Source organism: Paecilomyces variotii, assembly GCF_004022145.1.
Source record: "Paecilomyces variotii strain CBS 101075 chromosome Unknown C8Q69scaffold_2, whole genome shotgun sequence".
Classification (NCBI taxonomy): domain Eukaryota; kingdom Fungi; phylum Ascomycota; class Eurotiomycetes; order Eurotiales; family Thermoascaceae; genus Paecilomyces; species Paecilomyces variotii.
In genome coordinates, this window is record NW_021167141.1 from 187152 (window position 1) to 201667 (window position 14516).

A 14516-nucleotide genomic window follows, 5' to 3' on the forward strand; every position below is an offset into this window, starting at 1 on the left:
TTTTTTCAGTCTTGAATAAAAACTTTGCCAGCCAGGTGAGGTCCAGGTGATAAATCATCTAGAAGAAGAAGAAGAAGAAGAACCACAAGAGTATATAAAGATACGACTATAACATTTCTTGATACCAGAACTTTTTATCATTTCATAGCCTGATTTGCATTTAGATTCTTTTCTATTCTTTCTTTCTTCTCTATATATCTTCTCGTCGTTGTACATACAGATAAGTGAGGATTACCCGAAGAGTGTATACAATATTGGGAGTATTATATATACTATATGTCCTCTGTCATCTGATGTATGTATACGGTATATTGGGATTTATATTATGTATGTATACGGTAGTGCATGTAAAAGCGCATTCGTGGTCCCCTCCGCAGTTAGGACCTGAACGCTGCGGGTGGAGGGGTCCTAATATAGACTATGTTGCCGTTCCATCGCATCTCAGACGGCTTCAGTATCCTCCTCAGTATGCATTACGTTGTCATCAGATCGTCCAGAATCACCACCAGGGCTAGGAAGTATATCGTTACTTCCTTCAACGGCCCCAAGGAAGAAGTCAAGTTCACTCGGACCTCCCAGCGAGTTTTGTTCGTTCTCGGCCAATTGCTCCAGCAGGCGGAGGAAAGGGTCCTTTTCCGAAGAGCCATTCTCGCTGGCGGCGGTTGCATGAGAACCACTCGCCTGTGAGATCGCTCCGGGCGTAAGGGCCGTCATACTGGTAGAGACACCATCAGGACCATGAGCAAGTTCTCGGCGAACGGCGTCAAATGGGAACGTAGCGTATTGTGGATTCGACGGCGGCGTGGCCGCAATATGAAGTAGGGTATCAGACAACGACCCTGGGGGCGAAAGCCCGAATGCCGATGGTGTAAACAAGTTTTGGGTACTAGATAGTTCCTCGAGGACGGGGAAAGCGTTAGCGTCTGCTGTTGAGATTGACGCATGGGAGGTCTGCTGCGGATTTTGTAGGAACGATAATTGGGGATTTGTTGCGGAAGATGGAGTTGTAGGGATGAGATCCTTTGGTAGCTGCTGCATGTCGCGCTGACCCAAGGAAGATAATGTCGAAGACCGCATTGCAGGATTCTGCCCTTGCATCTGGTAAGGAGCTTGTGACAGACGAGAAGAGGTCATCCCTATTTGGCTGAGATACAGATTATGCACATCAAGGGAATGCAACGGCACACTAAAGCAAGTCAGTTTGTGAAAACCAAAAGGAAATGTAGGGCCAGGAAAGCATACCTCTCGCGAAACTCTGCCACCGAATCGGTTAACCTTATGTGAGAGCCTTCGACGGCAAGACCAGGGTAACGATCGAAGAAGTCTTCAAGATGGAAGACAGGCGAGAAGCGCATGGGGCTAGTAGCCAATGTCCGCACCAGTTCAGCGTGGCAGGTGTAAATATTCTGAAGCAATTCTCTTTGGTGTTGTACTCCAGCCCATATGTTTCTCAGCCACGATAGCTGTTGCATCTCTCTTGCAAGGAAGCCCGCGCTTGAAGAGAACACCTCACCCTCTTGTCCCTTGTAATGCACACCATGGACGTGTACTGTCGCAGCGGTACAGACGCAGTACCCCACGAAAGCCGGCCATTCGATAAGAGGTGACTTTCTGCCGAGGTCAACCAGCTCAGCGATAGCATTGGAGTGCGAAAAGCACAAATTTGTGGCCCCTATCTGCCAAGACTGATGTTGACCAGTACCGCGGAGCTCCAGCAGGTCTATGGGTAAGAAGGGTCTGTATATCAAGCAATGCACCAAGTGATAGATGAGCTTGCTCAGTAGCAGCGTCGTACTTTCCGGGTGGCCGAACAGAGCGTCCACTGACGAGAACACATCTTGCGTCCCTGCAGCCCAGATATCGAGCTCTTGACGGATCTTGGAAAGATTGGATAAAGAGTGCCAAGGGAAATGGGAATCTCCCTTTACTCCTCCAGCTACTAGGTACTGATGAGTTATACCTAGAATCCGCGTGATATCGATCAACGAAGTGGTAGCTCCCTGGGCTTTGCGGCGGGGATCAGAAAAATAATGGATATTCGGCCCGGTATTGAACATTTCTCCCTCGGCGTGTAACCCACCCTCGGAAGCTGTCCACAAAGGCAAGCGGAGGGCAATGGAGGCGTCAGAAATTAGACATGGTCGTTTCGAGCCACATGCGGCGAATTTATCGAGAACATAACAAGTCCAGAATAGTCGTCGACGCATTTCCCGTTCAGATGGAGACAAATTGACCTTCGATGGCGCCTCTCTATGCAAATCCAAAGCGATAGCGACGGTGATACAATTGGCTACGTTCATGATTAGCTGCCATGACTACCAAGTTGTGGAGGGAGGGAGCAATCGTACATAGAGTCATATATGCCTTCTTACCTAGCCCATGGGCAAAGAAAGAGAGAGAGAGCAATATTAACGTCTGAAGCGTCTCAACGGAAGGATCGTCAATGTCCACCGCTCGCTTTGACTGCACTGCGTACTCTAACCCTGAGCGCAGAGATGGTTCTCCATAGCTAAGCCATCAAAGTGAGCCAACATGTCTCTTTTTCTTTTAGCGGGACTATATCTGCGAACCTTATGGTTATAGCATGGATTGCCATTGACAAAGGAGGCGGCAGTTGCCCGAGTTTGTGCTTTTGCCGCGTGTCCGCTTCATCTAGGATATAGTACGGTTTGCCATGAATACGCGAGAAAAAGGTATCTAGCACCGTGTGTGGGAGTTGCTGGCTTTGGAAATGCGGAGGGCGTTCTTGCGTTGGTGCAAAAGACGCACCGTAGCCACCATCCATACTGGTACGGTGCGGAGACAGATTGGTCTCTATTCGAGATGTCGACAACGACTGTTGAACCTCTGTGAACGCAAACCCCGTCGCCCCAGGATTGACAGTGCTCTGGTTATCATGAGGACTGTGTTCATCTGCGGTTGCCTTAACCGGTGAAACTGGAGATGCTGGCGTTCTTTCCTCTTGGAGGCGCTTTTCCAGGCCATCCACTCGTTTCAAAAGAGCCTCTAGGACATCCGTCTTAGGGCCTCGCTTTTTAGGAGTTGCATCTTGCCATCAGTTAGTCACCTGTTGATCTATCGAAGTTGCAATTACGGTTTCTCGTGAAATGCTTGAGAACACGAGAAGGGAGAGCTACCGTATATACAAGGGCATTGAAACACCTTGCAGGCTTCGCAGCTTGGCCGCAACCGATTACATTTGATCTGTGGATGCGGTGGACCTGGTCAGAAACTGATGAAGGCATCCGGGACGGAGCATCGCAACCAAATGCACCCGACATGCAACAATCATGCGACAGACCTTTCTTTTCCGACAGGACTTGCAATTCATCGCCTCGCGCGGTTCGGACGTCACCCGTCGCGGAGCCAGACGGTCGATGCTGACCTGCGGACGCGACATACTACTTCACGCTCGAGGGTAGCAATCACATTGGCACTTATAAGGGTAGAAATGGCCCGGGGGCAAGCCAGAGAGGTAGCACGGTCGTCCTCGACGGCGAAGAAGTAGTGCATCTCACGAATACGGGCTCTGAGGAGGGCAATGGCTCGCATATATGTCGAGCAGAGACACAACGCATACGACCGGCCAAGAGGCGGAGATGGAGCACATGTTCGTGGCGTTGTGCGGCCTGGGCATCCTGTGCAGGACGCTTGATCCTTTTCTACTGCTCTGAGCAGACAATAGCTTGGAAGTCAGGGAAAACTTCGGCGCTCAGAAAGACCAACGGCGACAGGGATGGTCTTAAACTGACCAGTCCACGAGCGACACTGGAGAGACGGCGCCATCTCCCAGCCGGAGGACCTGCCGAGTCGGGGAGATCAGAATGCGGGGGAAATCGAGAATCGAGAATTAAACAACCTTAGCAGCTTCGGCGCTGATGGCTCCGATGGACTAAGGAGAATGAAGTGCGGAGAAAAGCATGGCTAGAGAACCTCATGGGGGAACGGATCATACCCGACATAACCGACTCATATCCCTCAGTTGATGAAACCGTGCCAACATGGGCCAGTTCGAATCAATAATATGAAGCGAGAGTGCTGTAGTGCAGTTAGCCATTTGCAGAATCCCACCGGTCCATCTCAAGGCTTGAGCGTAACTTTACGGTTAAATTAAAAGCATCTAGTTATCCGGTCGTAGGCTAAATCAGCCAACCGAAGCCATTCCCATCGCCATGACGATGCATGTCACGTAGTGAAAGCTTGTTCTTGCGATTAGATCTCACGAAGGAAATGGGCAAATGGGACCTTGACGCGGTCAGCGCTGTCGTTCAGCTTAACAATAATATAGTGGTCAGTACAACACTGTTCTCCGGGCCCCTACCCTAACGAAATCTTTCTGAAGCTGATTGGTATAGACACTAATTCTAGCAGATTGGAAATTGAATCTAATGCGGAGACGGACGTGTCGCAGAACTCTGAACTAGATAGAGCACCCCAATGCCAACAGTGGGATAATATCTCTAATAGATGGAAACGCTAGTATAACCCGCGGCCGGATGCCATTCGCACAAAGTCAAATGGCACATTTTGACCAACCAATAATCGCAATGTTTCCACCGTCGTCCAGGCATTGACATCGTCAATGCCGTATGCGGTCCAACCCGCGCTGGCAGCTACAGCTATCGGGTCCCCTTTTCGTGGGCCACTGGTGAGATCCAGATATACCTTACCCTTAGTGGAGAGTGGCGATGAGCGGCCATTGGAACTGTAATGCCGCAGCAACGGCTGCACGAGGAGCGACTTCTCCGGCGGCAGTGCAGAAACGATGACGAACGGTTGCCCTACAAGTTTGACTGACTGGATTGAGGTGAATGGCTCTGAGCCTTGAGCTAAGGGCCCAGTGGCTTTGAATCCAACAGTATACACTGTGCCGATGCCGAGGCTGCGTAGAGCAAAAATCGCAGCAGATGCGTCGGTCTGGGAAGAAGATATCACAATCGCAGCACGGCCCCGATAAGCGGATGGTACATAGTCTCGTGTCAGAGTCGCGCGTATGCCTTTCCATGCTGCATTCTCTCCGACGAACTTGTGCTGCCCGTCTACGTCGTTCACAGTAATCGTATCGATCAGACCGATCGCGTGTGCCGCATCACTCGTCGCAGGAATAAATGAAGCCGTACTCGGGAGTGGTGGGCTGACATATGCGCCGCCAAAATTCGGTTGCATGATTACCGCCTCAATCGACTCCTTAGGTCCTCGGTCGATCGACTTGAAGCTATGCGGGAGACTAAGTTCATTGAAGCACTTTTCCATGAACATGGTTTGAGGGGTTGCGCGAAACGAGCCTATGGCGTACATGTCACGCTTGGGCAACTGGCCCATGATGTGGAGGGCCTCATTGATCTCAGCAGCAGTGAGCTGGCCAGGAGCTGCTATCATGGGCAGTAGAGGATGCGTGATTGGAGAGAAAACGGTGTTGAGCGCACGAGAGAGTTGACCCATCTGTCCCATGTTAACAGCGGAAAGCAGTGGATATGAGCAACTGGCTTTGATCGTAGACCGGAAACATTCGAGCTCATAATTTTCCTCAATCGTGTTCACCATGGCAATCATCTTCACGATATCCGCATATTTGGCACCTTCCTTGAACAGCCGCTGCGCCTCCGCGGAGGTCCATTTCCAGGTACCGGAAAAGTCGTGGAAGGCAGACATGATGATGCTATTCCCTCTCTCTTCCGCTAGACGCCGTCTGATATCTTCAGGCAGCCACAACTCGACGTCGATATATTCGATGCCCCATTGGATAGCTCGGTTCAAGTATTTGTAGAACAGACCAGGATCATCCATGGGGAATTTACCATTTTCCTTGGTACATCTTGTCGTGAAAATGATTGGGAGTTCGGTTCGCTGGCGCAGCAGCATGACCTGCTCCCCGACATATTTCAGACTGGGAATCGGACGGTAAGAGCCATCCGGTAAAGGTTCCTGCAGCAAATCAACTCTTATCTCGACAGCATCTGATCCGACTGACAGGATGTCAAGGTTAGACAAAGCTGCGCGGACATCGGGAAAGGTTGTCGAAATGAAGTTTGTTCGTTTCTTCGTGGCCAAGTCTTCATGAGGCCTCGTTTGTCCTAATATTAGAGCAAGAAATCGGGCCAAATACCGCCGGAAGAATGCACTTCTCGAGTAAAGAAACTCATAATGACAGCACTCTGTGAGCTTCTCGTCCGGGAAGCCCCCATCATCCAGGCAGTGTGTGTTGATCAAGATCAAATTTGACTTCGGGCGTTCCCCCAGGCTGTTGGCGAGGTCAACGGATCGAATACCGACCACCACTGCATCGCTGGCTCCTGATAGATGTGACAATGAGGTTGTTGTTGTCCATGCCTTCCCCAGGACTTCTGATACAGCTCGAACTATGTCGTCATGTCCAGGCTCAAATACAATCACGACAGTTCCTGAGGTCTCAGGGGCAGGGGCAACTGCAGTATTCGAGGCATTGAATGAGATGCTCTTCGCCGGGGTTGCATTACCCTTTTGCACAGTTGTGGCCATTGGCCGATGGAAAACACTTTGCATCGTTGGAAGCCGTGGTTGTTAGTTTCCCATCACTGAGAAACACCACGGGTTGGATATGTTCAAGGTCTGTTTCCCGACACAGCACAAAAAGATAGGCAGTACTCAGCAAGAGCAACACCCATAGTCATCGAGAAACAAGAGATAAAGGGAGAACAACAGACACAGTTCCGCTGCTGCCTGCAACCAGCAGCAAAAACTCACACGGACTCTCGCTGGGTATGGGGTTTAGAATATCGATAAGATGATGCTAACAACAGGACAAGACGGGGATAGACAGGATAAATGGTTAATGATATGCACACAATGGGGTATAGATGAATGTGTGGGCTGGCCACGAATCAATTGGCCGCGTAGAGAGTGCCAGACTGATAAGGCAATGGATAACCAGGATCGTAATCAGTAATACTTGAGGTGTGAGCTTGCGGGTTTAGCCCAAAGATCGCCTCGACAGTGACCGGGGGGCCATTTAGGCGGCATCTGGAGACATTAGAACCATTGAGATGGACCCGACCGGAAGATCAGCTCCTTTCCTTCCGATGATCACTGGGATAGTACGACAGCAGCAGCATAGGAACCAACTCGATCCGACGGAGGACGACTGCAAACGCGGGGAATCGAAGGCTCCTGGGGTTGTCGATGCTCAAACTGGAGATGGCGAAAGGTGGGATTTGCCCGGGAAATTCCCCGCGTGGGCGTTGACTGGATCGCATTTCTCCGCCAATCGCAGCCTGATTTTGTATTCTTACATTATATGAGAATCCGAACCACGTCTGTAGAATAGATGGAAGTATTTGTTAGTTCTTAATTCCATGTTTAAGATTCTCTTCAACTGAGACCTTTCGTTGGAATCCATTGTCGCTGCGCTTCGCCCGTTACGCTTCTTTCACCAACTGGGAAGACTTTCCAGACACAGGTCGATAATAAGCACTGCCCAATAATTGGTAGAAGCAGTGTGTGGTCTGATAGAATAATATCGGTATGACCCTCCCCAATAATTCAAATACAAACACGTATATCGTGGATTACACACGCGGTCTACTTAAATATGAGTAAATATATTGATCAATCCTGTCAGACGCACCCCGGCACTTTTAGGAGATTTCGAAATTCAGTAGGTAGACTAGGATTGTGAATGATCCAGTCCAAGGATATACGGGCTATCGGGATTTCTCCACGCAGTGTCTGTTTCCTCCCCTGAACAGTCCTGGATATCCAATTCAATCTGACTATTTGGATTTTCCGTCCGTTGACAGCTAGAGACAGTGTACTAAGGTAGAGATTACTATTCCAGGTTTCTGCTTCTTCCAATTAGATCCATCGACTCATTTTACAGTTAGGATGAACACTGTGCATTTCATTCCCAGCTCTCTTTCAACGTAAAACCTGACGGCAGCCGTAATCCAATGAAACTGGCGTATGAACCCGACCACGATATCAGTCCATTCGATTCATGACCCATCTTACTCCTCCAAAGGCGGGGTATCAGCAAATACTTGATCCCCGAGGCTAAATTATTCCTGTTAGTAACTGAACTGCACAACTATGCATAACATGGGATTCGGAATCTTTTTCTTTCTTACCCAGGACCATATCTGTCGCCAACAACCTCTGCATTCTCAGCTGCAGCTCGGATCTCCGTACTCTCCTCCGGCGTCAGCTTGATACTGAGCGCCTTCACATTGATGTCAAGATTCTCGACACTCGTCGTGCCTGGAATGGGAATAATGTCATCTCCCTGAGCCATGAGCCACGCCAGCGTCAGAGAACTGACATGGACACCCTTCTTATCAGCGATCCCGTTGAGGATATCGAGAAGCTTAATATTCTTGTGGAAATTCTCCTTCGAGAAACGTGGCAGGGTCTTTCGGAAGTCATCCTCTGGGAAATCGTCGGGTGATCTGATTTTACCTCCGAGGAATCCACGGCAGAGAGGAGAGTATGCGACAATAGCAACGCCGAGCTCACGAGCGGTCTCAAGGAGCTTGGTACGTGGGCTTTCGATATCCAGACTGTAAGGGCTGTATTCGACCTGGACGGCCGAGATGTGGTGTACCTTGCATCTGCAAAACCAATTTTCCCATCAGCATATAACTATGATTTTCCAACTCCCGAACTGACTATTGTCAGTAGTAGGGAAAGAAGAAGAAAGAAAAAAAAGAGTCCACTCACGCTCGACGAAGCGTTTCAGCAGAACACTCCGATAGTCCCAGATACCGAATCTTCCCTTCCTTCTTCAGCTCCGCCATAGCCTGGACCGTCTTCTCGATGGGCGTAACGCCATCCATCCGATGACAATAATAGAGATCAATGGTCTTGATTCCCATCCGTTTCAGACTCGTCTCACACGCTTCCTTAACATACGGCGGATCGTTTCTCAGAATGAAGTTCCCGTCCTTATCCTTCGTGACGGCGAACTTGGTCGCAAGGAAGATCTCGTCCCGCTTGCCGGACTGAGCGAACCATTTTCCAAGCAGGTCCTCGCTGTCGCCGTACATGTCCGAGGTATCCCAGTTGGTCAGACCGGTCGAGTGTACATAATCCAGGAACTTGAGACGTTCCTCGTCGGGTTTGGCAGGGCCGTAGAACCTGGACAGGCCCATAGCTCCCCATCCCAGGGCAACGACCTGAGGTCCATCCTTGCCCAGTTGGCGAGTTGGTAGTTTCGGAACCATCGTGAGGAGTCAATCAGAGTTATAATGAAACGAACCACCGGTATAGTATCGTGCCGTATTTCACATTCTGGGCAGCTTCTGTCTATCCGGAGGGGTATATATATATATATGTATATATACTGCCTACTTTATCGGTGGGGCTCGAACAAGCCAGCCCCTCCAAGAGTTCGGGGATAAGTCGAGCCACCCCATTCTTGCGAAACGCGCATATCCACAGTGCTAACCGGACATTGTTAGTCCATCATCATCCACGGTCCATCAATGGATTCCTTCTCGCCTCGACGTTCTTTGGGCCCTCCGGCGTATCGCTATCTCCGCTCTCAAAGTCCGATTGTCCCAAGTGGTAGATTGCTCCAAATTAATGCTGACCAAGGCAGTTCTACCGAATAACTAATAATAATACGTCCTCTTACAACAGAAATAAAATATCAAGCAATCTAATCCAAGCTCAAGAAAATGCACCGTGGATTGGGGATATATGCCGCGCATCACAATCATACTCCTATCTAGAACTGATGGACGTGCCAAAACAAGGGGAACTGGGGTTATCGGGCGAGAAAGCGTGAAACAACTGGAAACAAGAAAATTCTCGACGGGCAGAGGCTCAATTTTGCAAGTATGCACAACAGTCGCAGAGATGACTCAAATGGACAGACAAGAAGCTCTCGGGTATTAAACATAAACAGGAGAATTTGACGCCAAGTATTTAGCGATCGGTAACAGATTTCCAAGAAATAGCAAGGACATGAGAGCCAAGCAAGTCCAGGTACGCAAGACGGGCAAGACAAGACCCAGGTTTCCCTATGGCCGATCTCGCGTCTCAAGTGCCAGCGTCGGCTCCCAGTCGGAGACGTATGTACTTTTTGCTCGCAGCACAACTGATTTCCACCCAGTCTCATCCTGTGCAACTGGGACGAAGGGTCCCATCTCGCATGGACCAGACCAATCAACATACAGACAAGAAGCTAGGCGACAATTGCAAGCGCGAATCCGTTATTTTCGTATGCAGTCCAACAAGCGTGCTTTTGGAAAGCGGAAAGCCGAGACTCATGGCAACAGACATGCGTAACAGCAAGTGGACGTAAGCCTCTTGCTGGAGAGATATGTCCGCCCAGCAGCGCCTCTACTAACATACTGTATCATTATTACCGCACCACTGTCGGAGATCGTGCGAGAAGTCAAGAGACCATTAAACTTCATCCGAAACACCGAGGACCATAACGCTCAAGGGCCCTGCCCTGTGAAGCAAGAATCCGGAAAAAAGAAACTCGATCCCCTCGTATTCTGGTTCGACGGAAGAAGTGTTCAAGACATTAAGAGGTATTTATGCGTAGAAAAAATGCGGCTCGAAACTATAGAGAGATCTCTATAGGCAGACACCGAGCCTCTTGTCCCAGTCATAACTCAGGAGCGCAATCCCGTGTCTAAGACGATTCAAGAAGGGGGTGATATCGACAAGCCGTTCATGAGTTTAGGCAGTGGTTTGCGACGTGCATTGTTCGTTGTCTTCGTCATACGGGGCTGTCCGTGCACCATTCGCGGTTCCTTCATCAAAGATATGTCGAGTTTCGCAGGTGCTGCCGATTTGAATGTTAGCGAGTTCTCTCTCTACAGTGGGCTCCGAAGTCTACAAAGGGTCGGTTTGTTCCTTACCTCTGGTCGTGAGACTGCCGTAATCACCCGAGAGATTTTGCTGGCTTCTACTGCTTGATGGGAAAGAAGTTGCAGCTGCCGATCGCCAGAGGTGGTTCGACGTGTCTGTGAGGAAATCGGTGACGGTACGGCCAGAGAAGATAGACGCCCGGCCACGATTACGCTTTGACAGGATAATTTCATCGAACAAGCTGATTCTCGGATCCTTTGACTTCGGTTTCGCTCTCTCACGCTCACTTATGAACTCGTTGAAACCTTCGATGTGTGTAAGAGACCGCCGCGCCAAGCGCAAAAGAAGTACAATAAGACCGGGTAACTTACCTTGTGTTTGCTGGAGTACGGCCATGTAGTCTGCATGCTCGTGCGGTAAGCTCTTGAGGAATGCTTCCATGTTGAAACTGTAAGTCAGGCCTGACTTCTTTTTATCGCCACTAGCAGGCACAAGATATTTCTTGTACGTGTAGAACAGACTGGCAAAGCATCGGACAAAGGCAGCCCGAACCTGCTCAGGATGGAAAGCTGCAGGACAGACAATACAAATCTGAGGCGCACACTGGCCATGTACTATGATCTTGCACGCAGTGCATCTGTACATTCCTTCTTCTGCCCTCTCATCACACAAGGAGCAAGTAGCCTTCTCGTCCCAGGGTTGCAGCTGCAAGCAATGCCCTTCAGCATAACAGGAACTCTCCGTGTTGTAGACAGCCTGCGCTGTCGCTTGAGGGACGATAGTCGAAGCAGCAATAGTGGACTGAGCGTACACTGATGGCGCATACGTCGATCCGCCATAATCTGTGCTCAGAGTCGTCACTGAGAGATTGGAGGCATGACCAAGGAACGGTGCACTGGGTCGCCTTGGAACTCCCGGGCGCCCAAAGGAGGAGCTCCTACGAGAGGACGTGTCGAAATGTCCCGATCGTTTCTCCCTCAAGGATGCTTGCAGAGCGTACCCGGAGTCGTTACGGGATGCGGGAGTAGAGGGCAGGGGAGGGAAGTGTCCTGAGGTTGGCGAACCAGTTCGCGGGGATGGCGGAGAGCCGGTCTTCGTCGTCGAACTTGTGCTTGGTCGGTCCGAGCCTGATTTATTAGAATAACGTCTGGCGAGCGCATACTGGTTCTGCGCATAGAGGAAAGTATTGAAAATCATAGGTTGGGGCGATCCCGAAGCGACGGGCTCTTGACCAAAAGCGTTTGAGTTCATACTGACATACTTCGCAAGATGTGTCGGTTGCGCTTTCGATACAAAAATCGCAGGGTTTTCTGCCATAAATGAATCGAAAGGAAATGTCTCAACTGCGTATGCTGGTGGACCGGTGCTGACTCCGTACCGGCTATGGTGGGGAGCAGCTAGTTGAAGAAGAGACAGCAATTTCCGGCGCTGGTGACGAGGTAACGGCGTTGGCTTGGCTGTACTCTCAATTTCATTCTCGTCCAGGTCGACTAGCACGAAATCATCCGATGGTAATTCGACTTTCTCATATCTTCGCTCGATTCCAACAATATAAGGGCAGGGTGCCTCGATTGCCTGTATCAGACGAGCAGGCAGTACGGGAATGAGGACCCCGGTCCACTGTAGTGGAAATAAGAGATCAATAAGAGCTCTAGTCGCCAGATAGAGCATCGACGTGTGAGACGACAGGAAAATAATCCTCGATTCAGTAAGAGCGTATTCAAAAAGGAGGATGATGTTGGATACTGAAAGCGCCTTGAATAACGCATACAAGTCCGTGTTGCGAGATCCCGGCAATTCGTTGATTGCCTCTCTCCGTGCAAAGAGGCGCAGCTCCCTGATTGCGATCTCGACCTGCGTCTTCGACGAAACTGGACTGAAGGCTTCTGTGCAGAGATTCATCACGTAGCGTTCGAGAGGCTGCCAGACTCCTGTCCGGGGCGAACTGGGAGGCACTCTTGCGACGCCCCCTTCGGTCATTGGCACAATCACCGCCTTCAACCATTCTTTCCAGAAACTTGTCATTGATGAATCTTTGCCCAGGATACCGTATGCACGAGGTATCCAGAATCCCGTATCCCCATCGGTGAGACCCTCAATCTTGGAGGCTGCTCCATGACGAACAGGCCGCAAGAGATCAGTCATCAGTCCGATCTTCTCTTCCACAGAGCTAATCTCGTCCTCCAAGGCCTCTCTGTCTGCTGAGCCAGACTGAACTGTTGGCAGTTGGGCAAGAAGGCGTGATAGCTTGGCTCTCTCTGCCGCGAGCCTCTCACCGAGACTGGCAGCCAATTCTCTCTCCTCCCCTGTCATGTTATCTCTCCGCCATTCCTCGCAGCGCTTTTCTAATTCTTCTGCAGCCCGTGGATTCAAAGGGATCCACACCGTCACGCATATCGCATGCAACTTAGAGCCGTCGCCACCGGTCATGATGAATCCATGCCAGGTGGACCGTGGCCGCTGATCTGAAGAGACGATACTAATGTCGTTTGGGAAGGCAAACATTGGCACGTAATCTGGAAACTTTCCTCTTTGGTTGTTCTCATCAGGCGCTCCCTTCTGAGGATATCTGTCGAGGAGGACAGGTTCGAATCTCCGTTTGAGCGGATGCATTGATGGTGAGGTGTCCAACGGTTGTGGAACTGGAATCACGGAATTGTAGTTGCTCATGCGTCTCGAGGTTCGAACGGATGCTGTCAGAGTAAAACGTATTGTAAGCAAACTGGCAACAGAGAAGGGCGGAAGGTGCATGGGGAGCTTACCTTGACGAGCAACGGAAGGTTGTCTCTTCATGCTGTTCATATCCCTGAAAGACATGTGCCTACGCACGCTTCCGATACCTGATTTCAGAGGGTTCGTCTGCGGCAACTGCTCATCTGAGATGATCCTCTGCGTTCTCGGCCTCGGCTTTGGCCGTGTGTTCGTGATGGCTCCAGCACTGAGGCTCAGATCGGACAGGAAGGTCTCTCTCTCTGATGCAAACTTCAGCAGCGCCTTATCGAAGTCAAAGTCACCGAGGAATGAGGTCCTGTTCGGGGATGCGGCTCCTCCAGCCCCTCTGATTGTCATGCTGCTTCGGTTGCTGTGGGATCCTTTTGGATCGGACCCTGATGACCGCATTGACATCGACGCTTCGTTTGATAGCCTCGACAGACGCTGAACCGAATTCCGTCTTCCATTTCTCGATTCTGGTCGAGAAGAGTCCTCCAGAGGGACAGAGCCACTTTCCTCTTCGGCGTCGGCATCCTCTTCGATCGTATCGGAGAGGGCGGGGCCAGGAGCACTGTTTCTATGCGAACGATTGTACTCCTCTCCCAATCTCAAGAAGGTATCCAGTATTTCGGAGCCATCGACACCGGCTATCCAAAAGAAATCTGCGAGGGGCGCGGTGGATGTCTCAGGAGTCGAGGTCGTTGGAGGCATGTCGACGAGATGGAAACGGCGGCTGTTGCTAGAAGCATGGACGAGGCGATAGTATCAAGGTCTCATATAGACCCGTCCTATAACACCAGGGGTTGTCTGTCACAATCACATCAATCACACCGCCAGCCACGAGAGACGCCGTCCACAGAAATTGATTCCAATCGAGTCCTCCAGGAGAGAAGGTGTCAAGCAAGGAGGGACGTGGTGTGGACGAGGCACTGCGGTGTGCGCGCACCGGTTTCTGGGGATTCTGCAGGGGCAGAGGAGAATTGCCGTGAAGAGGCCAGTTAGACTGA

At 50.5% G+C, this 14516-nt stretch overlaps 3 protein-coding genes across 3 annotated transcripts; all 3 read right to left on the minus strand.

Moving 5' to 3' along the window:
- Positions 1-441: 441 nt before the first annotated feature.
- On the minus strand, positions 442-6522 carry C8Q69DRAFT_397416 (type I 3-dehydroquinase-domain-containing protein; the record flags this gene model as incomplete). Its single annotated transcript, XM_028627775.1, has 8 exons — positions 442-1044; positions 1263-2290; positions 2349-2483; positions 2533-3048; positions 3147-3170; positions 3253-3401; positions 3584-3670; positions 4487-6522. The coding sequence occupies 8 exons, from the start codon at positions 6520-6522 to the stop codon at positions 442-444; spliced, it is 4578 nt and encodes a 1525-aa protein (XP_028486972.1).
- Positions 6523-7678: 1156 nt separating this feature from the next.
- Positions 7679-9595, minus strand: C8Q69DRAFT_131895 (putative aldo-keto reductase). The gene is made up of 3 exons (XM_028625313.1): positions 8692-9595; positions 8103-8582; positions 7679-8028 (listed from the first exon to the last, which is right to left on the minus strand). The coding sequence occupies exons 1-3, from the start codon at positions 9192-9194 to the stop codon at positions 7983-7985; spliced, it is 1029 nt and encodes a 342-aa protein (XP_028486973.1). The 5' UTR covers positions 9195-9595; the 3' UTR covers positions 7679-7982.
- Positions 9596-10628: 1033 nt separating this feature from the next.
- Positions 10629-14220, minus strand: C8Q69DRAFT_399057 (dDENN domain protein; the record flags this gene model as incomplete). The annotated part of the gene is made up of 4 exons (XM_028627832.1): positions 10629-10771; positions 10848-11102; positions 11169-13490; positions 13560-14220. The coding sequence occupies 4 exons, from the start codon at positions 14218-14220 to the stop codon at positions 10629-10631; spliced, it is 3381 nt and encodes a 1126-aa protein (XP_028486974.1).
- Between the last annotated feature and the right edge of the window lie 296 nt (positions 14221-14516).

Excerpts from the sequence above, each read along its gene's own strand:
- C8Q69DRAFT_131895 (XM_028625313.1), bottom strand. The coding sequence starts at position 9,194 with ATGGTTCCGAAACTACCAACTCGCCAACTGGGCAAGGATGGACCTCAG. Across the intron at positions 8,583-8,691 it reads GCTGAAACGCTTCGTCGAGC|ATGCAAGGTACACCACATCT; the intron begins GTGAGTGGACTC and ends TTGGTTTTGCAG. Across the intron at positions 8,029-8,102 it reads GGCGACAGATATGGTCCTGG|CCTCGGGGATCAAGTATTTG; the intron begins GTAAGAAAGAAA and ends GGAATAATTTAG.